The sequence below is a fragment of the Engystomops pustulosus genome, chromosome 7 (assembly GCF_040894005.1).
Source record: "Engystomops pustulosus chromosome 7, aEngPut4.maternal, whole genome shotgun sequence".
Classification (NCBI taxonomy): Eukaryota; Metazoa; Chordata; class Amphibia; order Anura; family Leptodactylidae; genus Engystomops; species Engystomops pustulosus.
The window spans coordinates 108021186-108039477 of NC_092417.1; the positions used below are offsets into that span (position 1 = coordinate 108021186).

At 42.6% G+C, this 18292-nt stretch overlaps 1 protein-coding gene across 1 annotated transcript; it reads right to left on the reverse strand.

The window, feature by feature from the left end:
• Positions 1 to 5769: 5769 nt before the first annotated feature.
• On the reverse strand, positions 5770 to 8930 carry LOC140070198 (uncharacterized). Its single transcript, XM_072116546.1, has 2 exons — positions 7829 to 8930; positions 5770 to 7547 (listed from the first exon to the last, which is right to left on the reverse strand). Exon 1 carries the CDS (start codon positions 8928 to 8930, stop codon positions 7911 to 7913), a length of 1020 nt encoding a protein of 339 aa, XP_071972647.1. The 3' UTR covers positions 5770 to 7547; positions 7829 to 7910.
• Between the last annotated feature and the right edge of the window lie 9362 nt (positions 8931 to 18292).

An 18292-nucleotide genomic window follows, 5' to 3' on the forward strand; every position in this document is an offset into this window, starting at 1 on the left:
TTGGGGTGCGGATGTTGGTGCCCTAGGGAGAGACACAAGTAGTGAGCAATTCCCCAACCCACCAATGTAAAATTACAGAAAAAAAGGCAGCAGAATCAGGGCTGATTTAAGCCTTTCAGATGTCACAGGTGAAAATCCAAATTGGCACCCTCCCCCTATTAAAAAATAATTTATTTCAAATTAGGCCAACCAGCAGTAAATATAGAAGACATAAAAATATATACCTACTTTCATGTACCTCTCCATCAAACAGCGCAACCACAACCAGACTTGGAGCAAGTCAAACTGTGTAAAAGGTGGCACACTCGTTCCTGCAGGCTACCAACTGCGTAAAGCAGATAAACCACCCTGTTAAAGGCAATTCTGCTATCAGGAGCCTAACTAACGGACCCTGAGAAACCCTGCAAGGTGACCGGAACAACTTACTTTGTCTGACAGCTGCTGGTTGGTGGTGTGTACAGGTAAATCTGAGATAGGCCAGATGTGCTCCATTGCACTTCATGTTAGTTTAACAATTTGGGTGAATTTTTTTTACTCTTTTTTAGCCAATCTAGGGTGTTTGAGCATTAGGGGTCTGATCGCTTCTGCCATATACTGCATTACTGTGTTCCAGTAAATGGCAGTTCTGCTATTGATCTCTAAGAGCCTGCCTTTTTCAGATGCCTAGGGATAAGATACAGCGACAGACCCAGGAGTCTAACAAAGACTCCAGGTTGTCCTGGTAACAGATCGCTACAACCTCACCCACCATGAGGTCATGTGTGGGCGGCAAGGTAATCCAAGAAGGAGGCACACATGCACCATGGCAATTTAAATGCCTCTGTTGATCGCCACCGGAGGCAGGTTCATAATCACCGTCAATGGAGCATTGATGTGGGCAACAGCATGAAGAGGCGCTGATGATGCACACTGTGACATTTGGCAGCTAGGCAGAACTTTATCCTCTATATCTTCTGACCAGGAGCCATAGTCAGGGTAATACGAAGAATAAATATGATTAAGGCCAGCAGCCCACTCTCCCATCTGTAGGTTATGAAGTTGTAGGTGCATAATTCCCCCCAGATATTATGTTAGGGGTCTGTTACGGAAGCGACAGGCCAGGGACACACAGAGTGAAGTGGAAATCTTTCAAACAACTCACACTTACTTTTATTGGCAGGCTTCAAACAATAGCACAACAGGAGGCCATAACTCCTTTCTTTGATGCTAACAAGCTGTAGATATTGCTGGTTGCGACAATGTCAGTATGGACCAGTGGTCAGCTTTGCTGGGCAGATCTCCAATGAGCCAGATGGGCTCTTCTGCATCAGTAGCAATATAGCAGTCTTTGTGGTAGCAGCACACAGAAGCAAAGTAACCTAAACTAAAATCTACAAAGACAGAAGTCAAAAGACAATGACCCAGAAGGCCCAGAAGTCCAGACGGAGGGAGAATTAATAGACTCTGACCCATATTTATTATAACATTTGCACCAGTTTTCTGTCTGATTTTCAATGGACAACAACGTACGAACTTCTTAAAGAAAATCTACCATTTGTTTTCATGCATTATGAACCAAAAATACCTTGGGAGTGCTGTAGCTACACTGATGTAGAATGATATCTTGTTTAATGCTTGTGCTTGGTTTTGCTGAAAAAACAATTATGATATTCAGGATCTTTGAAAGCTGGATTGCATGTGCAGCATCCCCTACCTGGGCCTAGCCTATTCTTGGTGGTCTGGAGTCAGGTGGTAGCACTCTCTAATTAGCTTCCAGCTTGCATTACAGTATCACAAGAAACATCATTGGACCTGTACAGTATGTTCCATGGTTTTAACTCTTTTCTTGCCAAGCAGTGGCTACAGCTGCAGCTACAAAGTTCTCTAGTACTTATTGACCTCCTAGAGAGGTAATCAGTCTCCTTGACAGCTCCTGACAAGGAGAGGGCACTATTCGCAATTACCACCTTACCAATGCATTGGCAGGGGTGTTGCACATGCTTCTTGTAGTACATAAACACATTACACGAGCTGTCTTCACTGTTCCAGACAGGACTAATGAACCTGAGCTGAATAACTCATACACAGAAGCTGGGAGATGGTGCAGCAATTTATTACTTTTGCCTGTCGGTGATTACATCATTCTCCTGAGCAGTGTAAGGAAAGAAGCACTGAGGCAGGCAAGGAGGGACAGAGACTCATTATTCTGAATTTTATAATTGTTTTTTCAGCTAAACCACTCAGCTCAGGGATTAAACAAGATATGATCCTGCATCAGTGTAGCCATACAACCCACCATCTCAATAATTACAATAATAATATCTGAGAAGATCCCTTTCTCTATACATCAGTGCATTAAATCTGTGTCACAGTGTAACAGTGTCAGTTACCAGTTCTTAGTTACCAAAAATCATCAGCCTGAAAATCACTGTGCTCAAAGCTCAGTGGATAGAGGTGCTGTGTCTCTATGGCAGAGGGTCTGGGGTTCGATCCCAGGGTGGGCTAAAATTTATTTAATTGAACCTTGTGTCTGGGGAATCCCTAGGTAGACACTATATATGGACAGATGGTGATCTGAACCTGATGACGTGGTCCCTGCTCTCCGCTAACCCAAGACTTCCCAAAAGGATTCCCTGCCCGATGTCTGTAGAAGCCATTCAGTACTATGAGTTCTGACTTTGAAGGTATTTACTATGCGGGACACAGAGCCGGAACAACCCCAGCCACTGCGGGACCTGGAGGAAATCACTGTGACAATCTCCCATCTGCCTGTGATGCAGGGCAGAAGTAAAAAAAACGGGACTGTCCCGGCCAAACCGGGACGGTTGGGAGCTATGGTGAAGCTACAGCATTCTAAAGGTATGTTTGGTTCATAATGCATCAAATCAAATAGTAGATTTTCTTTAAAGAGATGTGAAAATACTCTGCACCATATTTATTACTGCAACTCGACAGAACTGTGCCGCATGCTCTATGTTAAATCTTTCACCAAAAAAAGTATTTTTTTGAAGACCTTTCGCCATAGTGCAGTTTGTACTACTTTTGATAAATGTGGGCCTCTCCGTTCTGGGACTTTCCAGGGTACCAGACAATCATTCCTCTGATAACCTGCAGGAAGATACATTTAACACAAATAAAATGTAAATACAAATACTAACCCTTACAGACTGCAAATACACATATAGTACATATTCAAATAATGCATTTTGTTATGCCCAATTTCAGCCACTTGGTGGTAGTGTGGTTTCATGCAGCCTGAGCATAATAAGTAGTAATAAATCTGATTCTAGAACAGTAAGAAATATTAAACAGTTAGTAGTTGCTGACTAATGGATTGTGTACTCCTGTAGTTTGCAATGCTCCAGTTTGCTAGGAGAAAGAATGCAAAGCTCTTTATCACCACCTACTGGCAACGTTGCTGCTACAATGCAACTAACAATTTAGGAATATCCCTTCATCATAAAAATTTTTTCCAGTTAGTCTAATCCTTTTCTAATTATTCCGTTTGCACTATGCATTTTTAATGCTAGGTTTAATTGTATATTCACAACATCTTTGTACACATTAAAAACATATTAGTTTAGTTTATATTAGTTCTATAACAATGAATGCATGAAAAACACATTGCACTTGCTTTTATCTTAGAGAGCAGTGCATTTTTGATACATCCCCATAGACTTCATTATTCATTCACATAACTTGCAAAAGTGGAGCACATTGCGAGTTTAACCCGCATTTAAAAAAACATGCATTTTTTAATACAATGCATTTGAGTGCAACGCAAGTCTTGCATGCCCCAAATATACACTGAGACTTGGACATGAAGCAGGGATGCATCTGCCATTAGGTGGGGTGAAGTCCTCACCTGTCCCCACCTCAGATGGCAGATTGCAGGCCCTTTTAACCAATAGTACGGACAAATGGCTGTCAAGTCCGCACTACCTAAATAATCAATTGAAGATACTAATGTAATTGATAGGCAGAGCGGTGCAGCACATCGCGCCTGTGTACACCGCTCTGCAGGACTCTGAGGGGGAGGGCTTTGTATACAGAGGAGAATGCGTTTAGAGGGGGAGGCAGTGTATACAGGGGGAGGCAGTGTATACTGGGGGAGGCTGTGTATACTCGGAGGAAGCTGTCTATACAGGGGGAGCTGGTGTATACTTGGGGGAGGCTGTGTTTACTGGGGATGCAGTGCATACATGGGAGGCTGTATATACAGGGGGAATCTGTGGGGAAGCCGTGTATACAGGGAAGACTGTGTATACCGGGGGAGGTTGTATATACAGGGGAGGATATTTATACAGCAGGAGGCTATGTACACAGGGGAGAGGCAGTGTATACAGAGGGAGGTTGTGTATACAGGGGGAGGCTGTGTATACTCGGAGGAGGTTGTGTATACTGGGGAGGCAGTGCATACATGGGAGGCTGTATATACAGGGGGAATTTGTCTATACTGGGGGGAAGCAGTGTATACAGGGAAGGCTGTGTATACCGGGAGAGGTTGTATATACAGGGAAGGATGTTTATACAGCGGGAGGCTATGTATACAGGTGAGAGGCAGTGTATACAGAGGGAGGTTGTGTATACAGGGGGAGGCTGTATATACCGGGGGAGGCGGTGTATACAGGAGGAGGCTGTACATACTGGAGGAAACTGTGTATACAGGAGGAGTCTGTGTATACAGGGGGAGGCAGTGTATACAGGGGAGGCAGTGCATACAGAGGGAGGCAGTGTATACAGGGGGAGACAGTGTATATACTGAGCAGTCTATATGGTGGAGGCTGTGTATACAGGGGGGAGTCTGTTTATACAGGGGTGGCTATGTATACTGGGGGGAGACTGTGAAAACAAGGGGGGGCTGTGTATACTGGTCGGAGGCTGTGTATACTGGGGGTCTGTGTATACTTGGGAGGCTGTGTATACTTGGTAGAGGCTTTGTGTACAGGAGAAGGCTGTGTATAAAGGGGTAGGCTAAATTAGGGCACCTAATAAATTGTGGGTGCTGCATACACTACAATTTATTACTATATAAAGGATGTTTTATGTTGGGAATAGTGTGTTCAGTCATGTTGTGAGAATAAAATATATTAGGAACATGCTCCATTATACTGTGGAAAGCGACTGTGGTATATTTAGGGTAACCGTGTGGATTTGTGCTGCATAGAGCTGAAGATGTTTGACTGTAAATTCAGCAGAGATAAATCATGGCTTGGAGAAATCATAAAGAAGTCCTCTTTCTGATGGAGCAGATCATCCCCTGTAAGCTACTAGATTGTAGATTTCACTAATGTCTGACTGACAATAGTTATAGACAGAATACTAGTGTGTAAGTTAGCATCATCGGGCATGTGCACGCTGGGGGAAGGTCAGCATTTTCAAGTTTCAGCTCAGGTAGCAAAAAGGCTACAATCGGCACTGCCTAAAATACATTTTCTGTGTTAGAAATAATGTTAGCTGCTATGGGGCCAATCAACAAACTTAGACATAGGGGGTAGGTAACTGCAGTATTTTTTTCCTGAGCTATGGTATCATGGTATATTTTATCTCTGTGGCGTGACATCTGATATTATTGATACTATGATCCCTATAGCATATGACTAACATAACTGAGTGGATTATATCATGATATCATGTAGGGGACCTAGCACAACCTAAACTTTATACAATGTCTATCGGCACATATATAGCAATATATGAACTGGAAAGAAAAAAGAATGTGCCGTATGACAATACAAGAGTAAACCTTTATTGAAATACAAAACAGAGCAAATCTCCCAGCATAGGGATGATAGAAGACATAAAAACATTTAAAAATGTACCAAGTACCTATCAAACCATATAGTTGGTACTGCCAGGTAAGGCAGTCCAACAAACCATTTCCTCCAACGACAAAAAGGAGGTATAAGAACCACCCTTGATGGTATATAGGTCAAACAAATAATATCTTAGTAGGCACACAATACAAGCTCTAATATAGATAATACAGTAGTAGAAATATCACAATGGTCTTAAAAGCAATGTGCTATCCCTATTGTATCTAGAGGTAAGTCAGGAAGAGCGTATATGTGAAGTGTCCATACATTACAAGTCAGTAAGACAGGTCAGGAGGCTGTGTGGGACAAAGTCCCATGCTGTCCACAGTCAGGGTGGTTCGGTCGGTGGATTGGAAAGGGAGGGCCCCCCACGTGTTCCGTCCCCAAATGGAGACTTCCTCAGGGGTTGAAGTGCCCTTTCAGACATCAGACCCCCATATATACCCCCCCCGTCGTACCTGCAAACACCTGCCAGCTTGATTAGCATGTCTACCAGAAGTGACGTCTTCCTGCGCCGAAACCGGAAGTGACGTCTTCCAGCCCCGAAACCGGAAGTGACGTCATCCAGTGTCAAAGTTCAGTAAGTGTCGCGAGATTTGGTTGTTAAGCAACAGATATACAAATACTCATTGCGCATGTCCTCCTCTGGTTCGCAAGGGACAATGGACACAAGGACTAGTGCAGTCTTTAAAGGTTGGATCATTTGTGGCATTTAGTGAGATTCGGCGATATAAAGAATACTAGAGAGTGTGTTGTGCTAAAGTAGGCAACCAAGCCCAAGGTTCTAGATTTACAACAATGAAGTCAATTTGCACAAAATCTGTGTCTTATACTTTGGGATACGATATCCCTCAAAGATATAGTTAAAGAAAGAAAAAAAGAAAGTATATGATACACCTATATTCAGAACCATAAATAGGTACAATGAACTGGTATCAATATATACACAGTTTAAACGACGAAGTACAAAATATAAATAATTTATTAAAGTGTCACACGAGTTACACAGGTATAATCAAAGGATTAGTAAGGTAGACATACGTCGATATTAATATTGGTTATTTCGTGAACATGAAAATAATGTTTCCAATACGTTAAAGTGTATTTAAACGTGCATAGGGGTGCATAAGAGGTACTGATTTGGCGTATATAACAAGGCAGCATAGAAGTAAAGTGCATATTGTCCGTATATATCACAGACATTGAAGCACAAAGTAGTAATATCTCATAAAAAGGGTAAGAATGAATTGGTTATAGGTAGCGGGCGAGGCGGCGTCATATGGTAAGTATCATAGATATGCAAGCTAGTGCAGGAAAGAAAGCACGACGGGGGGCACCCAATGGGGGTCGATATCATATGTTGAGTATAGAAGACAACAGGTCATAATGTTAAAAGAGGTTCATCATCCCTATCCCAGAGGGTTTAACATATTATATGGCAGTAAGATTTGCCCAAAATCACAGTATAGAAGTGATACAGTGCTATTTAGCTTGATCCCTGTGTTCCATTTAGTCAGTGGGGGTAAGTCCATGTCAGGAGCTGATGCAACTGCATATATTTGAAAAGGTCAATTGGTGGAGCTTCGTGGATGTAAAATTCTTCTCAAGGCTCAGATGGGGCATCCAAAATAGGAGAGATAGAGGAAGATTCCAGGATCGGAGTCAAATTCCCACATTTGGTCGACCATATGCTGCATCTCCGCAGTTCTTTGGGTGGTGGAAGTAAGGTTGTTGGTCATAAATGGGTAAGTACTTGTAAATCGGAAAGGAAAACAGAAAACATACATTAGTGATTTGTGAAGAAGGGAAAATAAGTGTTAGGGGGACTATAAGAGTCCCATAACTAAAGGTGGGTTTTTGAGGCTGTAGGAGGCTCAAAACTACAAGGGGTACAGGACCCATATTGGAGGGGTGAGTATATGGTTGTCCAATCCTAAAGTAGGGGCAAGAATAGTATACTAGGGACTATATAAGATAATATGTGTGAAGGGAATGCATGTGTAAAAAGGGGAACAGTGTATATGAGAGCTTACCCATAAATCTTGACCATGTTCCAAATTGTGATATGCTTCTTTCGCCACTCAATTCTTAGCGGAGTGCATACTTGGAGATCGTCTACCTATTCTTGTAAAAACCTGTGAATAAAAGGTCTTTGTTAATGCCATCAGGTGCCCGCGTCCCCACGTAGTAAATCCAACGTGCCTCCCGTCTAAGCAATTCGGGGATGGTGTCCCCTCCTCTGATATTGGTCGTAACTTCGTCCAAACCGACAACACTGAGACCTCTAGTCTTGCTGGCATGAAAGTTGCGAAAGTGGGCTGCAACCGTGGAAAGTGTCTTTCCCTGTGAGAAATGCGTACCTGCGTTGGTAATGCTGGATAGATGTTGTTGTGTACGTTTCCTCAATTCTTGTGTAGTTTGCCCTACGTAGATTTTTCTGCACAGACAAATCAGGGCATAGACAACATTTCTGGATCTGCAGTTTATGTAGTTTCGTAGAGGGAATTTCTTAGCTGAAGTGGGATGCATGAATTCCCGAGAAGCTGGTAGTAATGGGCAGACAGAGCAGCTTCCACAAGGATAGGAGCCATTCAATTTAGACCCTCTTCCCAATGGTCGAGTTGGACGTTTGAAGTGACTGTTGGAAAGGCTATCCTTTAGATTTCTGGCCCGTTTGGCTATAAGTGTGGGCTTTTCAGAGATCAGGGGTCGCAGACGTGGTTCGGCCCGTAGGATATTCCAGTTTTTAGAGAGGATGGCAAGGATTTCAGACCATTGGTTGTTATATGTAGTCACCACACCTAAGTGGAATTCAGACGTCCTGTTTTTGGTGGTCAGGAGGTCCTCTCTCCTCCAGTCACGGGCCCGAATATAGGCATTTGAAATTGTTTTTCTGGGGTACCCTCTGTTCCGAAGTCTCCCTGTTAGTTCTGATGCGTTCTTATGGAAATCTTCCTGTAGGGTGCAATTTCTTTTTATTTGGATGAATTGTCCCACAGGGATGCCGGTTTTTAAATGGTCCGGATGAAAGCTGCTGTGATGTAGCAGGCTGTTGGTAGCCGTCTTCTTGCGGTAGAGATTCGTAATTAGCCCGCCGTTTGACTTGGTGATCTTCAAAGACAAAAGAGCAACCATTAGGTAACACAATCTACTCACAAATGTCAATATAAATAAAGCATAACTGTCAATATAAATAAAGCAGGTATTCTTGTGACACACTGCCAAATCTGAGATATACCTTGAATTTTAATATATTAGATTAAAAGTTATATTTTATTATGTATTACACTCACTTTTCTCCTATGCTTTATTTATATTGGTGATCTTCAAATCCAAAAAGTCGACCTTGTCCTGTGAAAAATCAGATGTTAATATGATATTCCATGGGTTATCATTAAGCTCACAGATAAATTCTTGGCACTCTTCCAGAGATCCGTCCCATAATAGCAAGATACCGTCAATGAATCTATGCCAACTTTTAACATGCAGTTGGAATTTATTCGATGGGTACACGTGCTCGCCCTCCCACCATCCCAAAAAAAGGTTGGCGTAGGAGGGCGCGCACCGTGCCCCCATCGCTGTTCCCGATATTTGTTTGTAAAACCGACGATCGAAGGTAAAATAATTATGTCTCAGGACATATTCTAGGAGGTCAAGTAAAAAAGAATCATGCCTTCTATCACCTGTGCTGAATTTGTCCAGGAAATATCCGGCTGCCGCCACCCCATCTGCGTGTGCAATATTGGTGTAAAGGGATTCCACATCTAGTGTCACCAGCCACGTGTTGGTTGAGGTCTGGGTGTGTTGAATTTTCTGGATGAGATCAGTCGAATCTCGGATATATGGAGGCAAAGTCAGGACCAAGGTCTGCAAGAAATAATCAACGTAACTACACGCTTTTTCACAAAGTCCCCCTATTCCTGACACTATAGGGCATCCTGGTGGACAGGTTAAGGACTTATGGATCTTGGGCAGCATGTAGAATGTGGGGACCTTGGGATTGTTTACCATCATAAAATCATACTCTTTCTTCACAATAATCCTGTATTGCAATGCAGAGTCCAGGAGTCACTTCAGTTTATTCTGGAAGACCGATGTTGGATCCAAGGGGAGTAATGCATAATACCGTTGATTGTCCAGTTGTCGTTTTGCCTCAGTCAAGTATAACTCGATTGGCCATAGGACAATATTACCCCCCTTATCGGCCTCCTTGACCAAAAAGTCCTGGTTCGATCTTAAGGTCATAATGGCTTTTCTCTCATCCTTAGAGAGATTCTCGCCACTAAGATGATTGGGAGGGAGGGAATTAATATCACGGAACACACTATTGTAAAATAGTTGTATTGCAGGTATTAAGGCCAAATTGGGGGTAGCTTGTGAGGGTAGTCGTAGGGGACAAATCCTCCTACCTGTATTGGCAGATGTCTCGTTTTCTTGGAGAAGATCCAATAAGTCTCGGAGTGTCTGGCGATCCGCATCCGGAACCTCATCCAGCAGGGAAGGTTGCTGATATAAAATTTTGAAAGCTAACTGCCGACAAAATAAAAAGACATCTTTAATTAGTTCGAACTTATCAAGTGGGCACATAGGGGAAAAGGTGAGACCCTTACTTAGGACATTTACTTCTGCAGGTGATAATGAGTAATTGGAAAGGTTGATGATCTGTAAGTCTCCAGAATTGGAGTTACTATTTTCCATTTGACAAGTTGTTAATTCTTGTTCCTCCGTTTGTCTCGTTTGTATAACTGGGATGGTCCCTTGTATCGTCGAGTCCGTTTTTTGAGATTTGTTTGATCTCCGCCTGCCCCTTCTGATCTTGTGTCCCCATCGCTTGAATCTGTTACTAAAAAGTCATCACTCGATGATTGTTCAGTGGTTTTGTCAGTGGTAGGGGCTCTACTCGGTCGGGGTCTGTAATTGCCTCTATGTGTCCACCTAAAGGCTCTATCCCTTTCAAAGTCCGTCTTGTCCCTCTGCATCCTGTGTTTTTTCCCCTGGATAGTCTCCTTTTCTAGTTTTTCTATTATCTCCTGTAATTGATTTTGGAAGGGCTGCACAAGCGTCAATTTGTCAAAAGTGGTCAATTTGCTCTCTAATTCTTTAATCTTGTCTCTTGTCTGTGCTAGCACTGCCTTGTCATGGGAGATTAACATATGTATAATGATATTGGAACATTGCAGCAAACCTTTTTCCCACATAGATTTGAATTCATCATCTGGCTCCCAAGATGGGAAGATTTGTACCCTAAGACCACGTGGGGCAATATTAAGGCGTTGATATTCTTCTAAGCTCCTGATATTCCAGTATACCTTTGTCAATGTTTTATGAGCTTCAGTTAGTGCCCTAGAGATAGATTTGAAGTCTCCATCAGCTGTTGCATCTGAGCTCAAATCAAAGACCGATCCCCCCTGGCTGGACCACAGGGATTCACGGTATTTCAATTCCATAATTAATACTCAAATCAATTGCCAAGTGGCAGATAGTAGTGTGCTTATAAGGTCCGTGGAAACAAACTCGTATGTACAGAACGAGCCAAGAAACAATGCATGAAAATATGTAGGGGACCTAGCACAACCTAAACTTTATACAATGTCTATCGGCACATATATAGCAATATATGAACTGGAAAGAAAAAAGAGGAATGTGCCGTATGACAATACAAGAGTAAACCTTTATTCAAATACAAAACAGAGCAAATCTCCCAGCATAGGGATGATATTTAAAAATGTAGGCTTGGTTGCCTACTTTAGCACAACGCACTCTCTAGTATTCTTTATATCGCCGAATCTCACTAAATGCCACAAATGATCCAACCTTTAAAGACTGCACTTGTCCTTGTGGCCATTGTCCCTTGCGAACCAGAGGAGGACATGCGCAATGAGTATTTGTATATCTGTTGCTTAACAGCCAAATCTCGCGACACTTACTGAACTTTGACACTGGATGACGTCACTTCCGGTTTCGGGGCTGGAAGACGTCACTTCCGGTTTCGGCACTGGAAGACGTCACTTCCGGTTTCGGCGCAGGAAGACGTCACTTCCGGTAGACATGCTAATCAAGCTGGCAGGTGTTTGCAGGTACGACGGGGGGTATATATGGGGTCTGATGTCTGAAAGGGCACTTCAACCCCTGGTGAAGTCTCCATTTGGGGACGGAACGCGTGGGGAGCCCTCCCTTTCCAATCCACCGACCCAACCACCCTGACTGTGGACAGCATGGGACTTTGTCCCACACAGCCTCCTGACCTGTCTTACTGACTTGTAATGTATGGACACTTCACATATACGCTCTTCCTGACTTACCTCTAGATACAATAGGGATAGCACATTGCTTTTAAGACCATTGTGATATTTCTACTACTGTATTATCTATATTAGAGCTTGTATTGTGTGCCTACTAAGATATTATTTGTTTGACCTATATACCATCAAGGGTGGTTCTTATACCTCCTTTTTGTCGGTGGAGGAAATGGTTTGTTGGACTGCCTTACCTGGCAGTACCAACTATATGGTTTGATATGTACTTGGTACATTTTTAAATGTTTTTATGTCTTCTATCATCCCTATGCTGGGAGATTTGCTCTGTTTTGTATTTGAATAAAGGTTTACTCTTGTATTGTCATACGGCACATTCCTCTTTTTTCTTTCCAGTTCATAAATTGCTATATATGTGCCGATAGACATTGTATAAAGTTTAGGTTGTGCTAGGTCCCCTACATATTTTCATGCATTGTTTCTTGGCTCGTTCTGTACATACGAGTTTGTTTCCACGGACCTTATAAGCACACTACTATCTGCCACTTGGCAATTGATTTGAGTATTAATTATGGATTTGAAATACCGTGAATCCCTGTGGTCCAGCCAGGGGGGATCGGTCTTTGATTTGAGCTCAGATGCAACAGCTGATGGAGACTTCAAATTTATCTCTAGGGCACTAACTGAAGCTCATAAAACATTGACAAAGGTATACTGGAATATCAGGAGCTTAGAAGAATATCAACGCCTTAATATTGCCCCACGTGGTCTTAGGGTACAAATCTTCCCATCTTGGGAGCCAGATGATGAATTCAAATCTATGTGGGAAAAAGGTTTGCTGCAATGTTCCAATATCATTATACATATGTTAATCTCCCATGACAAGGCAGTGCTAGCACAGACAAGAGACAAGATTAAAGAATTAGAGAGCAAATTGACCACTTTTGACAAATTGACACTTGTGCAGCCCTTCCAAAATCAATTACAGGAGATAATAGAAAAACTAGAAAAGGAGACTATCCAGGGGAAAAAACACAGGATGCAGAGGGACAAGACGGACTTTGAAAGGGATAGAGCCTTTGGGTGGACACATAGAGGCAATTACAGACCCCGACCGAGTAGAGCCCCTACCACTGACAAAACCACTGAACAATCATCGAGTGATGATTTTTTAGTAACAGATTCAAGCGATGGGGACACAAGATCAGAAGGGGCAGGCGGAGATCAAACAAATCTCAAAAAACGGACTCGACGATACAAGGGACCATCCCCGTTATACAAACGAGACAAACGGAGGAACAAGAATTAACAACTTGTCAAATGGAAAATAGTAACTCCAATTCTGGAGACTTACAGATCATCAACCTTTCCAATTACTCATTATCACCTGCAGAAGTAAACGTCCTAAGTAAGGGTCTCACCTTTTCCCCTATGTGCCCACTTGATAAGTTCGAACTAATTAAAGATGTCTTTTTATTTTGTCGGCAGTTAGCTTTCAAAATTTTATATCAGCAACCTTCCCTGCTGGATGAGGTTCCGGATGCGGATCGCCAGACACTCCGAGACTTATTGGATCTTCTCCAAGAAAACGAGACATCTGCCAATACAGGTAGGAGGATTTGTCCCCTACGACTACCCTCACAAGCTACCCCCAATTTGGCCTTAATACCTGCAATACAACTATTTTACAATAGTGTGTTCCGTGATATTAATTCCCTCCCTCCCAATCGTCTTAGTGGCGAGAATCTCTCTAAGGATGAGAGAAAAGCCATTATGACCTTAAGATCGAACCAGGTCTTTTTGGTCAAGGAGGCCGATAAGGGGGGTAATATTGTCCTATGGCCAATCGAGTTATACTTGACTGAGGCAAAACGACAACTGGACAATCAACGGTATTATGCATTACTCCCCTCGGATCCAACATCGGTCTTCCAGAATAAACTGAAACGACTCCTGGACTCTGCATTGCAATACGGGATTATTGTGAAGAAAGAGTATGATTTTATGATGGTAAACAGCCCCAAGGTCCCCACATTCTACATGCTGCCCAAGATCCATAAGTCCTTAACCTGTCCACCAGGACGCCCTATAGTGTCAGGAATAGGGGGACTTTGTGAAAAAGCGTGTAGTTACGTTGATTATTTCTTGCAGACCTTGGTCCTGACTTTGCCTTCATATATCCGAGATTCGACTGATCTCATCCAGAAAATTCAACACACCCAGACCTCAACCAACACGTGGCTGGTGACACTAGATGTGGAATCCCTTTACACCAATATTGCACACGCAGATGGGGTGGCGGCAGCCGGATATTTCCTGGACAAATTCAGCACAGGTGATAGAAGGCATGATTCTTTTTTACTTGACCTCCTAGAATATGTCCTGAGACATAATTATTTTACCTTTGATCGTCGGTTTTCTAAACAAATATCGGGAACAGCGATGGGGGCACGGTGCGCACCCTCCTACGCCAACCTTTTTTTGGGATGGTGGGACGGCGAGCACGTGTACCCATCGAATAAATTCCAACGGCATTTTAAAAATTGGCATAGATTCATTGACGGTATCTTGCTATTATGGGACGGATCTCTGGAAGAGTGCCAAGAATTTATCTGTGAGCTTAATGATAACCCATGGAATATCATATTAACATCTGATTTTTAACAGGACAAGGTCGACTTTTTGGATTTGAAGATCACCAAGTCAAACGGCGGGCTAATTACGAATCTCTACCGCAAGAAGACGGCTACCAACAGCCTGCTACATCACAGCAGCTTTCATCCGGACCATTTAAAAACCGTCATCCCTGTGGGACAATTCATCCAAATAAAAAGAAATTGCACCCTACAGGAAGATTTCCGTAAGAACGCATCAGAACTGACAGGGAGACTTCGGAACAGAGGGTACCCCAGAAAAACAATTTCAAATGCCTATATTCGGGCCCGTGACTCGAGGAGAGAGGACCTCCTGACCACCAAAAACAGGACGTCTGAATTCCACTTAGGTGTGGTGACTACATATAACAACCAATGGTCTGAAATCCGTGCCATCCTCTCTAAAAACTGGAATATCCTACGGGCCGAACCACGTCTGCGACCCCTGATCTCTGAAAAGCCCACACTTATAGCCAAACGGGCCAGAAATCTAAAGGATAGCCTTTCCAACAGTCACTTCAAACGTCCAACTCGACCATTGGGAAGAGGGTCTAAATTGAATGGCTCCTATCCTTGTGGAAGCTGCTCTGTCTGCCCATTACTACCAGCTTCTCGGGAATTCATGCATCCCACTTCAGCTAAGAAATTCCCTCTACGAAACTACATAAACTGCAGATCCAGAAATGTTGTCTATGCCCTGATTTGTCCGTGCAGAAAAATCTACGTAGGGCAAACTACACAAGAATTGAGGAAACGTACACAACAACATCTATCCAGCATTACCAACGCAGGTACGCATTTCTCACAGGGAAAGACACTTTCCACGGTTGCAGCCCACGGTTGCAGCATATCACAATTTGGAACATGGTCAAGATTTATGGGTAAGCTCTCATATACACTGTTCCCCTTTTTACACATGCATTCCCTTCACACATATTATCTTATATAGTCCCTAGTATACTATTCTTGCCCCTACTTTAGGATTGGACAACCATATACTCACCCCTCCAATATGGGTCCTGTACCCCTTGTAGTTTTGAGCCTCCTACAGCCTCAAAAACCCACCTTTAGTTATGGGACTCTTATAGTCCCCCTAACACTTATTTTCCCTTCTTCACAAATCACTAATGTATGTTTTCTGTTTTCCTTTCCGATTTACAGGTACTTACCCATTTATGACCAACAACCTTACTTCCACCACCCAAAGAACTGCGGAGATACAGCATATGGTCGACCAAATGTGGGAATTTGACTCCGATCCTGGAATCTTCCTCTATCTCTCCTATTTTGGATGCCCCATCTGAGCCTTGAGAAGAATTTTACATCCACGAAGCTCCACCAATTGACCTTTTCAAATATATGCAGTTGCATCAGCTCCTGACATGGACTTACCCCCACTGACTAAATGGAACACAGGGATCAAGCTAAATAGCACTGTATCACTTCTATACTGTGATTTTGGGCAAATCTTACTGCCATATAATATGTTAAACCCTCTGGGATAGGGATGATGAACCTCTTTTAACATTATGACCTGTTGTCTTCTATACTCAACATATGATATCGACCCCCATTGGGTGACCCCCGTCGTGCTTTCTTTCCTGCACTAGCTTGCATATCTATGATACTTACCATATGACGCCGCCTCGCCCGCTACCTATAACCAATTCATTCTTACCCATTTTTATGGGATATTACTACTTTGTGCTTCAATGTCTCTGATATATACGGACAATATGCACTTTACTTCTATGCTGCCTTGTTATATACGCCAAATCAGTACCTCTTATGCACCCCTATGCACGTTTAAATGCACTTTAACGTATTGGAAACATTATTTTCATGTTCACGAAATAACCAATATTAATATCGACGTATGTCTACCTTACTAATCCTTTGATTATACCTGTGTAACTCGTGTGACACTTTAATAAATTATTTATATTTTGTACTTCGTCGTTTAAACTGTGTATATATTGATACCAGTTCATTGTACCTATTTATGGTTCTGAATATAGGTGTATCATATACTTTCTTTTTTTCTTTCTTTAACTATATCTTTGAGGGATATCGTATCTCAAAGTATAAGACACAGATTTTGTGCAAATTGACTTCATTGTTGTAAATCTAGAACCTTGGGCTTGGTTGCCTACTTTAGCACAACGCACTCTCTAGTATTCTTTATATCGCCGAATCTCACTAAATGCCACAAATGATCCAACCTTTAAAGACTGCACTAGTCCTTGTGTCCATTGTCCCTTGCGAACCAGAGGAGGACATGCGCAATGAGTATTTGTATATCTGTTGCTTAACAACCAAATCTCGCGACACTTACTGAACTTTGACACTTCAAAGTCACTTCCGGTTTCGGGGCTGGAAGACGCCACTTCCGGTTTCAGCGCAGGAAGACGTCACTTCCGGTAGACATGCTAATCAAGCTGGCAGGTGTTTGCAGGTACGACGGGGGGTATATATGGGGGTCTGATGTCTGAAAGGGCACTTCAACCCCTGGTGAAGTCTCCATTTGGGGACGGAACGCGTGGGGAGCCCTCCCTTTCCAATCCACCGACCGAACCACCCTGACTGTGGACAGCATGGGACTTTGTCCCACACAGCCTCCTGACCTGTCTTACTGACTTGTAATGTATGGACACTTCACATATACGCTCTTCCTGACTTACCTCTAGATACAATAGGGATAGCACATTGCTTTTAAGACCATTGTGATATTTCTACTACTGTATTATCTATATTAGAGCTTGTATTGTGTGCCTACTAAGATATTATTTGTTTGACCTATATACCATCAAGGGTGGTTCTTATACCTCCTTTTTGTCGGTGGAGGAAATGGTTTGTTGGACTGCCTTACCTGGCAGTACCAACTATATGGTTTGATATGTACTTGGTACATTTTTAAATGTTTTTATGTCTTCTATCATCCTTTTGCTGGGAGATTTGCTCTGTTTTGTATTTGAATAAAGGTTTACTCTTGTATTGTCATACGGCACATTCCTCTTTTTTCTTTCCAGTTTATATCATGATATCATTATAAACATTATCTCTGTACTGTAGCATCACTGTTTGTTATATCTTTGTACTATGGCATGCCTGTGTATATGACCTCTACTTGGATATCACAATATGTATAATTCCTCTACTGTGACATAACTGTGTGTATTATCTCTGTACTGTGACATGACTGTGTGTAATACCTGTGCTGTGACATCACTGTGTGTAGTATCCCTACACATCATTGGGGTAGTTTTACGAAAGCCCATGCACCAGTTTTCTGTCACACTTTGTATGTTCTTTTTAGTGCAAACTGCTTGTTATTTAAGAAGTGTCCGCGCCACATTTGTGTCACACGCAACTGTTTTGTGTCGCAGCAGCACTATGCTTCATGCGCCACAGATTTCGGTACTGTTGCAGTGCTTAGTCGGACCATGCACCAGATTTAACATGCAAAGCACTCTCTGGCCCACATCTACTAAGGACTGTGCACCAGTTTTCTGTCAGACTTTGCATGTTCTTTTCAGTGCAAACTGCGGGCACAGGTATTTAAGAAGTGTCAGACTCTCAGATTTCTGGA

Coding starts and splice junctions, on each gene's coding strand:
- LOC140070198 (XM_072116546.1), bottom strand. CDS start 8,930: ATGGTTGCTCTTTTGTCTTTGAAGATCACCAAGTCAAACGGCGGGCTA.